This window comes from Oryx dammah, unplaced genomic scaffold (assembly GCF_014754425.2).
Source record: "Oryx dammah isolate SB20612 unplaced genomic scaffold, SCBI_Odam_1.1 HiC_scaffold_4, whole genome shotgun sequence".
Lineage (NCBI taxonomy): Eukaryota > Metazoa > Chordata > Mammalia > Artiodactyla > Bovidae > Oryx > Oryx dammah.
This window is the reverse complement of record NW_024070188.1, coordinates 16,091,116-16,106,032: the sequence shown is the minus strand read 5'-3', so window position 1 is coordinate 16,106,032 and position 14,917 is coordinate 16,091,116. Positions and strand designations below refer to the sequence as shown.

Sequence of the window (14,917 nt, the reverse complement as noted above, 5' to 3'; positions counted from 1 at the left end):
TGCGATTCATGGGGTTGCAAAGAGTCGGACACGACTGAGTGACTGAACTGAACTGAACTGATATATTGATTGCACCCTGTACACACACACACACACACACACACACACACACACATATATAACATGTGTGTGTGTGTATATATATATATATACACACACATATATAACATGTGTGTGTGTATATATATATATATAGATATATATAGATATATTGCATATCCAATTGGTATTGCATAGGATAGTAACAATAGATATGTAAGATGACTAATTGGGGTAGGGAGAGACTTTTCACTTGAAGATACACTATTTTGGGTAAAATTGTCAAAGTATTACTTTTAGAGCCTGTGTATGTTACAGTATCTGTGTATTTCATAATTTTTCTAGGTGAATGTGTTTCGATTCCTTTACATATTATTTAACACTTCATTACAGGTTAAAATATGTAAGGAGATACCAAAAGTGGTTAATATTCTCCTTGTTCTGTCTTAAATTCCTAACTAGAACTTTTCTTCTTTTTTTCAGTTCAAATAACATTATATTCATTACTTTTTTTTCCCCTTCACTCCATGCTGTCAATATTGCTTTTTAAGCTTGTTTTATTTCACATTGTATCAGGAACATCTCTCCATAAGTATATCTGACTGGATCTTACACATTCTTTTTAAGAGCCATATAATATCCAGTAATATAATAGATATGATTTATTCAATCCTTCTTTTCTTGATGTACTTTCAGATTATTTCTAATGCTGCAACAAACTTACCAAGGAATTAAAAGAGCCCAGTTAAGAATCACCTTGTGTATTCAGACGCTCTTCCCAGTGCTCTCTAAGTCACCGAAATCAGATGACTTCACTATAGAAAGCCTGTGGGGCTGGGCTTGTCTTGTGGTGGAGCCTAACATCCTGGTCACTCAGCATCAGTCACAGGCTCTGAAGGGAAGATGGTGCCCAGTGAGAGTTCGGAAACGGACCAAGGAAAGTTCTGCAGTAAAGTAACTTGTTGTTTGACATTCTGCATATCCAGTTTTGTTTTGATCTTAAAATGGTAGTTAATGAGTATAACGTTGCAAACTTAGATAGTTTTGTGATGGTCTTGTTTTCTAACACCAATCAGCAAAAAAGGACTAATTTAGAAAGCCTATGCAGAAATAATAGTATAAAGGGAAAAGCAAAAACTTTCAAAATAGGAGTCAATAGCAACAAAAAGTCTTAGAGCTCAGAATTTTTTCTTTCATGTTGATGACCCATCCATCAGGCCACCTTTTGGAAGTTTTCTCTCAATATGCAAACTCTAACTCAAGACTCCTTTGACATATCCGATCTTGCTAAGCATAAAATATATAACATTTAAGTATTTTAAAGAGTGTATCTTAATATTCTTATATCTATTGTTATCTCTAGTATTAAGATTTTGGACTGTCAGGACAGTAAGAATCAAGGTATTCCTGGAGCTTCTCTTCCAAATTTAGCATGAAGGTGCTTCCTAGAAATAAACAGTTGATTGTGGCCATGGCTTCTCGTGTGATGTTAATTGGCTGAGGACAGAATGGGGGCCTGCACGTGGGGTCTGTTCCCTAAATAATGTCAAGTGTTCCTCACAAGCTGTAGAGAAGTGATCTCTAATTGAAATTTGTCTATCATAAGGGTGCGGTGGGGGGCACATGGATAACCAAAAGTTCAAGCCAGAAAGGAATACCTATGCAAAAATAGGGAATCTCTTTCTCTTTCAACACAAATGTATATAGAATTGACCTTTAAACAACATGGAGGTTAGGGGCACTGACCGCCATTCACCTGAAAACCTGTGTATAATGTTACAGTCAACTCTCTGCATCAGCAGTTCTCTACCCCAGGATTCAACCAACCATGGATTGTGTAGCACTGTTCAGTTCAGTTCAGTTGCTCAGTTGTGTCCGACTCTTTGCGACCCCATGAATTGCAGCACACCAGGCCTCCCTGTCCATCACCAACTCCCGGAGTTCACTCAAACTCACTCCTTCGAGTCGGTGATGCCATCCAGCCATCTCATCCTCTGTCGTCCCCTTCTTCTCCTGCCTCGATTCCTCCCAGCATCAGAGTCTTTTCTAATGAGTCAACTCTTCGCATGAGTTGGCCAAAGTACTGGAGTTTGCACTGTAGAACATAATAATTGAAAAAAATCCACATATAAATGGTCTTGTGCAGTTTAAACCTGTGTCATTCAAGGGTCAACTGTATATAATTTTTTCTATTTAAAAAGTAATGAAGGGCAGGATCAAAACTGGCTGTTGTATGGCTGTCTGTGTATGTCACCAGAGTTTAGAAGGATAGTTTTGTAGTAATCCGTGTCATCTTGCTTTCAGAATGAACCAAAACTGAATTTGCAACCTTGTGTGCTAGGTTAGCAGTTGTTCAACTTAAAATAAGTCACTTTTCTGAGCCCCAGTTTCCACATTCATATAGTGAGAGTTATTCCTCACTACCTCATTGGGTTATTGGGAGGTTTATCTGAGATAATACATGTGAAAATGTTTGTGCAGTATTGAATAAATTCTGGTTTCCCTCTTTTAAAACTCAAGAGGTCTTTCAATAAGATGTTTCTTATTAGGACTAAAGGGTCCTAATTCATAAGAGGTGGTGGTATAAATAAAACTTAGTGAGAGATGAATAATGATGCCAATAATCAGACATATGGTTTTCGAGTTAGAAAGAATTTCCATGTTCTTTATCTTATTTGTTCTCCACTAGAATCCTGTGAATCAGTCAGGCTAATTATATAGGTGAGGAACTGCAACTCAGAGAAGTTAATTCAGTTAACCAATATCATCTTGAGAGTCTAGCATGGAGGGTTCTTTTTGACTAATAGTCCAGTTACTTGATGTTGTCAATGCCAGACAATTGGCAAACACCCAACAGTTAGAAGTCCAAAATAATGTCTGAAAATCTAGCATTGTTCTCAGCTTTACCATGATTCCTTTAGAGATGAGAACAGCTGGGCCCACATGAAGCTCCGTGTGCATTTTTGGGGTGCTGTGAACCAAAGAAAGTGTGTTTCTGATATCAAATGCACCATAATTTGTGACTCTTTTCACTTCATGTTTACCATTTCCTGAACTGCAGTTAACTGATTGGAAAAGACTCCCTTCTAACTACAGTGAAAGGTTTGATTTGCTTCGTGTAGGTCAAGGTTCATCTATTTCAGCCATTAGGTGCCACAGATGAGTTTCTTCATCCTTTGGTTGATACTCTGCCCATTCTGTGTTAGGATGTTATCTATCCTAGTATGTATATCTGTTCTTCTCCCCTTGGATTGTGCAAGTCCCCTAAAAATGGAGACTAAATCATTTCCCTGTACTCTCAAGGCCCAGCTGAGAGCCTAGCATTTAATGGGTTCTCAAAAAGAAAGTTCCTGCTGCAGCTGCTGCTTTTGAGATACTATTCATTGTTGACGTCTTAGGAAAGTTTTCATTAGAAAACATCATATGAAAGAGAGGGCTCATTTTAGAATAAGCAATGTCTGCTACCTCCCTCCTTCTATAGTGAATGGCCTCTTGAGAATTCTTTCGTAGAGGCTATTACTAGGAAGATAAAAGATGTTTAGCAAGGTACTAGTAATTGCCATGTCCACTTGAAGGCAAGAAAAGGTAACACAGGTTCTACCCTCCCAAACACAAACATGAGACTGTTGAAAATTATGCCTGAAGTTAGAGCAGATAGACAAACAGCTGCCACTGGGGTAAAAAGGCTTTGAGATAAAGTTCAATTTTTTATTTCTAAAGAGGAAGAACAGAGTGTTTTGTTTGGTCCTTACAAATTATAGTGATTTGGTTTCAGCCTGAACAAGCACCACAAGCAAATACTGGCAGGCAGAGTCTCCATGAGAGTGGCCAAACAAATCGGTTTGCATTTCCTTCCAAGCCCTCATTTGGCTGATCCATCCATAGAAAAGCAGAACAAAAGGCAAGAGATTACTGCACCCTAAAGCATCCAAGTGGCTCCTTTGGGCTCCGCAGTTATTTATAGCCATCTGGCTCCCTCTGAGGCCTTCCTGTTCCATTCAGTGATTGTACAAATGTGCAAATAGAAGCTCCAGGACCTTGATGCAGGGTGCAGTCAGTGATTAGATTCTCAAGGCTTCTGTGTTGTTGATGTAGCCATGCCTTTTAACCATTAGTGTGAACGTGGATCTTGGAATAGGCTCATCTTCGTCTTCCTGTGCACATTCTATTTGTAGATGTTACTATGAGGACAGATTCACCCACAATGACGGATGTGGAGCCTGTGGTCAGTAATTTTGCGTCATCAGCACGGGCAGGTCGCCGAAATGCTGTCCCAGACATCCAGGGTTCAACGGCTGCAGGCGGGACCTTGGAGGAGTTGCCTGTCAAACTGGAAGCCCTATCCGTGAAGGAAGGTAACACTCAAAGTCCTCTTAGAATCAGTGGTAGTTATCACTTCCTCCTCATTTCCTCGGGAACAGTCTCCCTTTTAACTAATTAAACTTGTTTACTAAGATCTCTCGGCTTTAAGCTAAGTAGATCTTTTCAGTGTTTCACAAAGTGCACTTCTCTCTTTAATCTCCTGGTGTAAATGTGGAAACTGAACATTTATTTATTCATTGAATATGTACAGTTATGCACAGTGCTAGTGTTTGGGAATACAAAGGTAGACAATTATAATCCCTTCTTTCAACCAGCTTACAAAATTTTTTGAGATGCTCTCAGAAATAATTTTCCTTCTGCCATCCATTGGCAAGTCACCGTGGAAGCTTCTGCTCCATCATGGTATTCTACAAGCTCTTCTATTTGTCATATCTAAGAATACATTTATTATCAATTAGAGATGAGAACTTTAAGGTGGGTGTTTGTATAAAGGTTGATCTTTCTCTGCTGCTGCTGCTAAGTCTCTTCAGTTGTGTCCGACTCTGTGCGACCCCATAGACAGCGGCCCGCCAGGCTTCCCCGTCCCTGGGATTCTCCAGGCAAGAACACTGGAGTGGGTTGCCATTTCCTTCTCCAACACATGAAAGTGAAACGTGAAAGGGAAGGCGCTCAGTCGTGTCTGACTCCTAGTGACCCCATGGACTGAAGCCTACCAGGCTTCTCCATCCATGGGATTTTCCAGGCAAGAGTACTAGAGTGGGGTGCCATTGCCTTCTCCGGATCTTTCTCTAACCAGTAGAAAAAGTTGGATTCAGAAAAAGCAAGAACTATCAAACCCCTGTAGGAAAATCTTGAGTCTTTCACCCCATTGCTTATACACAGTTCTTAAAGCTTCTAGAGTTTAGTTCTGTGAAAATAAATATAACAATACTGTATGCCATTTTAGACTTCATAGTGGACTCCAGTTTGTGTGTAGATGTTTATTCCTAGTGGCAGTAAGGCAAGAGAGAGATGGAAGACTCCGTACTTCTACCCTTTTCATATGAACTCCAGAAGGAGGGCTCTTAGTTCTTTGCCTCAGGAGGTGACTTTCTCCCTGGTAAAGTTACAGACTTCCCAAATGTTCCTGGTCTGATCTCTATGAAATACTTTATCCTTGTTAGGCCAGGGACTGTGGCCAGACCCTGAAGTCTGGTTGGACCCACCTTTTTGGTTGAGTTACCTCACTTTTTTCTAAAAGTCATTTTACGTCTCTTAAGTGACACTGTAAGTAATAGAAAAAAGTGTATACATACCCATAAATTATCCTAAGATAAAAGATGAAGGAAATTAAAGAAAGAAAAAATATGTGTAGTGTTTCTGGCTTTTTAAGTTCAAAAGTGTAATATGATTATGGTTATCAGGGCATGAAGGACCATCCTTAACTTGTGAGGTAGAGAATATAAGCTACTTGTTCATGTAACAGGTGTAATTAAAGTGGATAGCCCCTAAACACAAGAACTTTAATGCTTATTGACATTATTTAGTTAAACAAAAGAGAACAAATATACTGTACGAAAGTTAGTAGAGTCTCCATTTATTGTTCACTGGGAGAGATTGTTATCTGAAAGAATACTGTTTCTTTTTTTATACTTTCCTTTAAATTGTTTTTAAGTAAAGTTGAAAGTACTAAGAAAATCAAAATGGTAAAAGTGAATTAACTATAACACCAGATGTTAAAGAATACACAAAAGGAAGTTAGTTTATATATGTAGATGGCATTGACAGTGTGTCACTAACAAAGTTATGTATAAATAGCTTTAGAGTCTGCTTTTTGTTATTTTTAGCTAAAATACAGCCATTCAGGATTTAAAGTTGTTTTTAAAGCAATTGCAGTTTTCAATTGCTGATAATAACAAAAATCTGGGGTCCGTCTCAGACACTATGGTTTCAATGTTTTTAGTCATTTAAAAATAGAAATTTTGGGAAAAATCTTCAAGTTTCCCTCAGATCAGTCCTGTTTTTTTTTTTTTTTTATTCTTAAATGGGAAGAAATCTAGGCTGTCAGACATCCTGCATCTTACATGAAATGAACTGCCTAAAATCTTCGTAGTTCACAATTTGTCTTAATCTATCCCTTACAAATTGATAGCTATGGTAGGGAGGACAAGGATGCCTTATAACATATCAGCAAGAGGTGACAGAGGATGGCAGCTTAGGAAACTAAATGTCACAGAGGGCCTTTCCCACCTTCCACCATCTCTAACTACTCGTTTGACCCATCATTTATCTTAGTGCCAAGTGTGGGGCAATACAGAAAACCCGGGTTCGATCCCTGGGTCAGAAAGATCCCTTCCTCCTGGAGGAGGAAATGGCAACCCACTCCAGTATTCTTGCCTGGAGATACATTCTATCAGAGAATTAAAATAGGATGCTGGGGTAGAGAGTTACTGGGTGGCTCCTTTAGACTGAGAAATTCAGGAAATCCTAACTGAAATCTGATGGCAGTGGAATATTTTGAATAACAACTGAATGGTCCCGGCAGGAAAGTAAGAGGGAAGGACATTCTTTGCAGAAGGAGCAGCTTGTATAAAGCTCTTAGAGTGGAATGAGATGGACATGTCAAGAAGCATGAAATCTGGCCACCGCAACTGGAGGACAGCAGCTGAGAAGGGAGAGTAGAGATGACATTGGAGAGTGAGCAAGGAATAGCTCTCTTAGGGCTTTAGAAACCTGGGTGAATAAAGAGGATTTTCTTCTAAATGTGAGGGAGATGATATTCATGTTTATTTTTTATTTTTTTTATGTCTTTAATGCTTTTTTTAAATTTTTATTATTTTTTTTTAATTTATTTTTTATTTTACTTTACAATTCTGTATTGGTTTTTGATGTTTAAATATTTTAATATCCATGTTTAAATATTTGAATGGATTGCAGGAGAGAAATAACAGGTATAGTGGAGTTAGGAGGTGCACTCCCCATTAGGAAATCTTTGGGGGCCAAATTAAACATTCAGGCTCATAAGACCACATTTGGTGCCAGTCTGCTCAAAAGTATACAGGTTTAGAAACGCAGTGGGCCAGAAGAGCCACATGACATCATCTCCTTCTGTGGGGTCCTCTCAGAAGTCTGTATAAGCACTCATGGGGGCTAGTCTCTGTGCTCCCCGCCCCACCACTCACTAACTCAGGCGCAAGGTGACAAGGTTTGCACCAATGGGAGCAATGGTGGGTTAAAAGCCTCATGTCCCAGGGAGTTAATACTTTGCAGTTAAGTCCATGGACCCTGCAAGAGACATGCTCAGTTACCAGAGTCATGACCTTTATGGAATCCCAGTGCTCTGGTTCCCTACCAGTTAGCATATAGTTTCTCTCAGTACAGGTATATTTTACCATTTGGGTCATTTTTACCATATACTTACTAACCATGCTGACATTCCAACATAATCTGGTTTCCAGGATAACAGAGCTAGAAAATTAATCTCAGATCACATTTTCCCTTTGAAAAGGAGAAAGGGTTTGTTAAGCTTTTACCCATGGAACAGTTGCAGAAATCTAGTGAAAGATGATGGCTTTGAATAGGTTGTGAAGATGGATGGAATTGGGTGGGTTTGGGATATGTTTTATAGGCACAGTTCATAGGACTTGATGATGAACTGATGTGGTAGAGGTGACTACGAGTAACGAAGAGAAATAGAGGATAATTCCTGGAGCAACAGATAGATGGTGATGCCATATACTGAGAAGGGCCAATGTGGAAGAAAAGCAGTTTTAAAGGGTTAGAGGAGTGATTTCTGCTTCCTCCATCTGAGATGCCTGTGAGACATCCAAGTGCTGTGAGCTCTACTTTCAAAATGGGTTCAGAAATATGCCGTTTTCTCCCTTAGAGGTCTAGTCTCTTGGTATTCCTGTGACCCCATTTTCTGTCTTTTCTCTGCACAGCCCCCATGGCAGTGCTTTCCCACACATTGCTGCCTTTGACCTTGATGTTTTCTCTGCTTGGAATGCTCTTCTCCGTGCTACCCACCTGGCTAACTTCCTCACCTCCTCAGGTCTTGACTCACACGGCCCCTTCTCAGTGAGACATTCCCAGCCAACCCAGGCCCCAAGACTTCTTGACAGTTCCTGTTCTTTAATTTCCTCTGTAGCACTTGTAAACTTCCCACATGCCACACAGTTTACTCATTTTAGTTATTGTCCATATTCCTCATGACAATTTCCTTGAGAGTTGGAATGTATAGTTTTTTCTTCACTGCTTGGTACATGTGTTCATTGCTCAGTCGTGTCTGACTGTGATCCCATGGACTGTAGCCTGCCCGGCTCCTCCGTCTGTGGAATTCTCCAGGCAAGAATACCGGAGTGGGTAACCCATTCCCTTCTCCAGGGGATCTTCCCAACCCAGTGACTGAACCTGGGTCTCCTGCTTTGCAGGCAGATTCTTTACCATCTGAACCTCCAGGGAAGTAGCATGTGCTTAATAAATATTTGATGAATGTAGGTTGGAGAACAGAATAGTCTATCAGATTTCTTTTCAAAGATGCCCCTGATGATTTTGATAGGACCCATATTTTAAAATGGTAACAGCCAAAGATATATGTTGAAGGGTAAAAGAAAAACCAGTAAGTGGAGGCTGTTGTCAGTTTGAAGATGGCAGTGACTTGAGGAAATGAAGGAGCCAGGAGAAAGAGTGAAAGTCAGATGAAATGAAGAGCTTAGAGATGATCACGAGAACGCTGTTGAGGCAGAAATGGATAGGATCCTGGATTATGAAGAAATTAGATCTGATCAGTGGAAGCAGCACCAGCTCCAAGGGTGAGCTGGCCTGGCAGCTGCTCAGGGCCCTCTCTGGGCTCAGGTGAGGCTTATCCTTGGTTTTGTTCTATGGTTGTCATCCTGAAATATTTCCATATTTTTTGAATAAGGGGTGCTGTATTTTCATTTTGCACGGGGCTCCAACAGCCAGAGCCAGTCCTGAGGACCACGTTTTCCAAGGTCATATGGGCAAAAGGAATACATCTAGACTGCAGGGGTAATTTTACAGGTTTGGTGGCAGAAAGTTGAGCTTGTCTGATCTGATGGTTTTGATTTTTTTTTCCTATGAAATAGAAAATGAGATTAACTCTTAGCAGCAAAGGAGGTGGAAAGTGTGAGAAAGCTGAGAGAGTGTGATCCAGCATCAGGAGATGGGGAAGGGCAAGGTGGTCCATCAGTCTGCATCCAAACTGTGGCTTTGTCACTCACTAGCTCAGTGACTTTAGGCAAGTCACTTAACCTTTTTATGCTTCAAGAGAATGGCCTGTAAATGGAGATTATAATAATACCTTTGAAGGTTGCCTGGCACATAATATTCTGGAGAATAAGAGAGAAAGGTAACTAGGAGACAGACCCATACATCTTTTCTTTGTGTCGTTTCTACATTTACATGGACGGCAAAGAAGTATGTCCTAATCAAGTAGAAAATGACTAGGGTGCATAAAGGAAAAACCGTTTTTTTCCCCAATATAGTACAAAGTAGATTTCAATATATTCTCTATGTGATGAAAATTTATATTTTTCAGATGTGAAAAAGAAAGATGAAGAAACAGCACAAGATCAATTGGAAAAGCCCAAAGATGAAGGAAAATGAAGGCTCATTACCCATCAAAAGTGCTGAATTTCTGCACAGTAAAAGGCTTAGTGGCCCTGCTTTCCTGAGATGTTTGATCTGGTAGTAACTATGGTAACACTGCAGCCCTAAGCAACGTGTGTGTATTAGATAATTTTGTTGTGATGCTACTCACTTGGATTACAACCATGATGTCAACGTAGGCTATTAAAAGGCAGATTACTTCCAAACTGCACCCAAGAGAGAGGTTAAGGCTGTATGATCATTTAAATACATGTCTTTTGTCTATAAACCCAGCTAAATCCACTGTTCTCTTTTGGATTTCTTAAGCCAGATTCATTTTAAATTCCACTTTTATGGTAACAAGTAAACCATTTCTTGGTAAATAGAAACCAAACACTATTAATTTAAAACTGGATGGGATTTGTAAGAAATTGTGTTTTTTGGTGAGAAAAGTGATGGATTAGTCAAAAAAGGATAGATAAAAGTATGGTTTTATCCAAAAATGAACCCTTCCCCCCCAAACCTGAAACAGATTTGGAAAAATAGTAGAAGTTTGACAGCTCAAACATCGCTAGCAAATTTTTGTCTGATGTATTTTGCTTCTAGTCTATGCATACTGTGATTTTTCATGTGGACTCTTAAAATGGAAAATTTGTGATGAATAGTTTATATGAAATATGCCTATTAAATGAATCTCACTATCTTCCTTAATTTCAGTGTGCATATGCGTGTGCGTATATTTTTCTTTAATGTGAATTACACAGAACACTTTACTAGTTGCTTTGTACTGTATTTTCTTATTTTCAGGGTTTTGTGTATATGACTTGTTTCTTAAATAATTTCCTCAGGAATGCCGACCTTAATTTTTATATCTTTCCTAAACTAGCTGACATAATAGTAAGCACTTAAGTGTGTAGTGAATGGTACAGGCATAAATAGCAAAATACTTGCTTTTAATATATATTTAATTATATATTTTAAAAGGAATGAAACCAAAACCAAAGCTTTAGTAAATTTTGATTTATTAGATATTTTAGGAGAATCATAGAATTCTGAATTTTTAAAGAAAATCTGACTAATGGATTTATTTTTATTTTCAGATCTATCTGCTTGCAGTATTTTATTTCATTGTTGACTTAGGCCATGTCTGTATACAGTAATCAAATAAACTCTTTCACTATTAAAGAAACTTATTACCAACCCAAGTCTTCTTCATTTTATCTCCTACAGTGTAACAGATGGAATATGGTGACATTTTAATGAGGGAAGTGAATAGTCTTTGCAATATAAAACACCTCCCACTTCTCATTTCATTGACAAAGTTCCTCTTTAAATCTGAGAATACAACAAAGGGGTAGATTTCAAAGGATATTGTTGTTTTAAGTTCTTAAACATAAATTTTTCTTTAAGAAATAATCAAACGTAGTATCTTAGGTGTACTGCTAATTTTACATTCAATAAAATGTCTTAGAGCCGTAAAAATCAGGTTTCTGGAAGTTATTTAATGACATGGTATTATATTGTCAGTATAAAGAGGAGTTTGGAGAAGGAAATGGCAATGCGCTCTAGTATTTTTGCCTGGGAAATCCCATAGACAAAGGAGCCTGGTGGACTAGAATCCATGGGGTCTCAAAGAGTTGGACATGGCTGTGTGAGTAAGCCCTGCACACAAACAGGAGTTAAGGTGCCGTTTTCAAGTTGAGGGGAGTGACAGTTTGGCCTCCTGAGTACCTTTGGCAACATCTGGAGTGTTTCTGGCTGCCACTAGTAGGGGAAGGGGCAGGGAGAGAATGTTCTGCTGGCATCTAGTGGGCAGAGCCAGCGATGCTGCGAAACTGCTCAGTCCTACAGGGCAGACCCTCACAGCAAAGAATTATCTGACCACAGGTGTCAGGAGCACTGAAGTTGAAAAACAAAACTGTCAAGTACGTGGATTTTGGATTCAGGTGACCCGGGTTTGAGTTCTAGCTGTGTGACCTTGGGCATGATTTACATCATGTCTCTAAGTTTTATCTTCTTGGAATGACATTAGTAATAGTACATAATTTATAGGGTGCTATATATATATATGGTATATGCTAAGTTGCTTCAGTCATGTCCAACTCTTTGTGACCCTGTGAACTACAGCCTCCCAGGCTCCTCTGTCCATGTGATTTTTCAGGCAAGAATACTGGAGTGGGAGGAGCCTGGTGGGCTGCAGTCCATGGGGTCACGAAGAGTCGGACACGACTGAGTGACTTCACTTTCACTTTTCACCCATGCATTAGAGAAGGAAATGGCAACCCACTCCAGTGTTCTTGCTTGGAGAATCCCAGGGACGGGGGAGCCTGATGGCTGCTGTTTATGGGGACGCACAGAGTCAGACACAACTGAAGCGACTTAGCAGCAGCAGCAGCAAATATTAGCTATCACCATCATCATTTTTATTCTAGATGTTTTTGCCATTATTTTCTGGCATTGGAGGTGGATTTGTTAACTTGGCTATCTTCTGCTTTCCTCTGTGATTTCACAAGCATTCTCAATCTTAGAACTGGGAGAAGACACTCTGATGGAAATTGACAATTCATGATAATTACCACATTAGTGCCTATTCAGTCATGCTAATGAACCATTGACAAGCGATGAGTATTACCTTTTAACAATGAGTCACTTCCCTAGTGTTTTATGACAGTTGCTGACACAAAACAGAGTTTTGAGTCAGTATTTAAATGAGTAAGTGTTCCATGAAAATGTAGAAGAGAAAAAGTAACAGATCTTGAGTCAGAGTATTTATCTCTCATTTAGAAGATTTTTTTTTTCTCATTTAGAAGACCAGAAATGAAGCCATGTCCTCCTTCATTTTTGCTAGTAATGACACATATTCTTAATTATGTGTGTCCTAAATCACTTTTTCATTACAAAACACATACAAATCTCTCATTTTATGCATATAATATTTTATCTTACATGAAGTATCAAGCTTGTTGAATATTTGCCAATGAAAGGATTTTCTGGCTGAGAAGGAATCCAGATAAAGAATAAGAGGTCAGTGGCAATTTAAAGACAAATTTGAATTTACCAACCAACTTCTAAAAAAAAAAAACTATTTCTGGGAGCCTATAGTTTTTTGTCATAGCAAAGTCACATTAAACAAAGCCCCTAGTTGGGGCTCATTCAAGAAAGTCTCCATGCTCATTTTCGCTATTGTCTCTTTAGAAGCCACTTGCTCTAGTCAATAACTGTATAAAGTCTTAATTAATACTGTCAGAGAAACCAAGACAAAAGGGGATAATAAAGCTAGAAAGAGACTATCTGGAAACTTGACTCTGTACATAGGAGGAGAAAGAACAAAAACCATTCTGCGTCATGTGCCCAGAGATTTTGTGCATGTGTGTGTGTTTGATCTGGACTGGAAAGGTTTGAACCTTCTCAGAATGAGAGTGACTACAAGGGGAGGTATCTTATTTGCGAAAGGCAACACAGCATTAACTTTCAGTGTTACTAGCTGTGGTGGCTTGGGCAGATGATGGAGAGAGAGAGAGGAGGAGGAGAGGAAGAATTACTGAGGCACACTGGCTTGTTGCCTCATCTGTGGAATCTGACACCTCCAGTTCAAATTACACAGCTCTGCCACGTGTGCTCATGACTTTAGTTATTTTCCTCTCTGTCTTTCAACTTCCTAACTGTATAAAATGGAAAATTATTATGAGATTTAAGTGGTAAACTGCTAAGGAAAATGCCTGATACATACCAAAGCTTATTCTTAATTGCCATTATTAATTGCATGAGCATAAAGGGTGATGGAGACTTCAGGGTAAATGCCCTAGGTCTTATTGGTTCTTTCTTTGTTGTTTACCAAAGTAGATTTTTCTGCTAATCCTTCACTCTCTTTTCTGATTAACTAGAATGCACTCCATTTTTTTTCCAGACTTACTAATGATAACTCGCAGAACATCAAGATCTGCAGCTTATTAAAAATGGAAGCATTGACTCAAACAAAGGGCTAGAGAATGTATTGTTACTGTTAAAAGCCTAGAACAGATTTCTCGTTGAGCACACAGTGATAGGAAAAATTATCATTATAGCCATCCTTTGAGTGACTGGTGATTACTAAGCACCCTTGCCGACCCTTTTGAAGCTTCATAATAATGGTCATACAAAAATGGTTCATGATATTTCTCATTTTCAGATGAAGAAAATGGATTCAAGAGGGCCTTCAGGAATTCACTCAAGTAAGAAAATGACAACTGTGGCCTTGGATGTGCTTTTCCTATACTGCTCTCAATGGCCCCTTTGCCTCAGACCATCTCATCCACAAGTTTCATTAAATTTGTGAAAAATGTCATTGGTAGTTTGATAGGGGTTGCAAAGAATCTGTTGATTGATTTGGGCCGTAGAGTCATTTTCACAGTATTGATTCTTCTAATCCAAGAACATGGGATATCTCTCCATCTGTTTGTGTCATCTTTGATATGTTTCATCAGTGACTTAAAGTTTTCTGCATACAAGTCCTTGGTCCTTGTTGTTATTGTTCAGTTGCTAAATTATGTCCAACTCTTTGTGACCCATGGTTTAGGTAGGCTTTATTTGTAGGTATCTTATTCTTTCTGTTGCACTGATGGATGGGATTATTTCCTTAATTTCTCTTTCTGATGCACTGATGGATGGGATTATTTCCTTAATTTCTCTTTCTGATTTCTCAGTCAGTCATGTCCGATTGTTTGTGACCTTATGGTCACAAAGGTCACATGCCAGGCTTCCCTGTCTTTCACTCTCTCCCAGAGTTTGGGACCAGATGCCATGATCTTAGTTTTTTGAATGTTGACTTTTTTCAATGTTTAAGCCAACTTTTTAACTCTGCTCTGTCACCTTCATCAAGAGGCACTTTAGTTCCTCTTCGCTTTCTGCCATAGGGTGGTGTCATATGCATATCTGAGGTTGTTGATGTTTTTCCTGGCAATCTTGATTCCAGCTTTTGCTTCATCCAGCC

At 39.1% G+C, this 14,917-nt stretch overlaps 1 protein-coding gene across 8 annotated transcripts in view; it reads left to right on the top strand.

Moving 5' to 3' along the window:
- PKIB (cAMP-dependent protein kinase inhibitor beta) overlaps positions 1–11,148 on the top strand; it is a 119,961-nt gene extending 108,813 nt beyond the window's left edge. For 7 of the 8 annotated variants that reach the window (XR_005720868.1, XR_005720869.1, XM_040239016.1 and 4 more), the window contains 2 exons: positions 4,215–4,394; positions 9,899–11,148. Coding sequence is in view for 6 of the 8 variants with exons in the window: in XM_040239016.1 (XP_040094950.1) it covers positions 4,223–4,394; positions 9,899–9,966 (240 nt within the window). In the remaining 2 variants the exon portion in view is untranslated. The remainder of the gene's footprint in view (positions 1–4,214; positions 4,395–9,898) is intronic. The other variant, XM_040239019.1, reaches the window with a different exon arrangement.
- Positions 11,149–14,917: the final 3,769 nt, after the last annotated feature.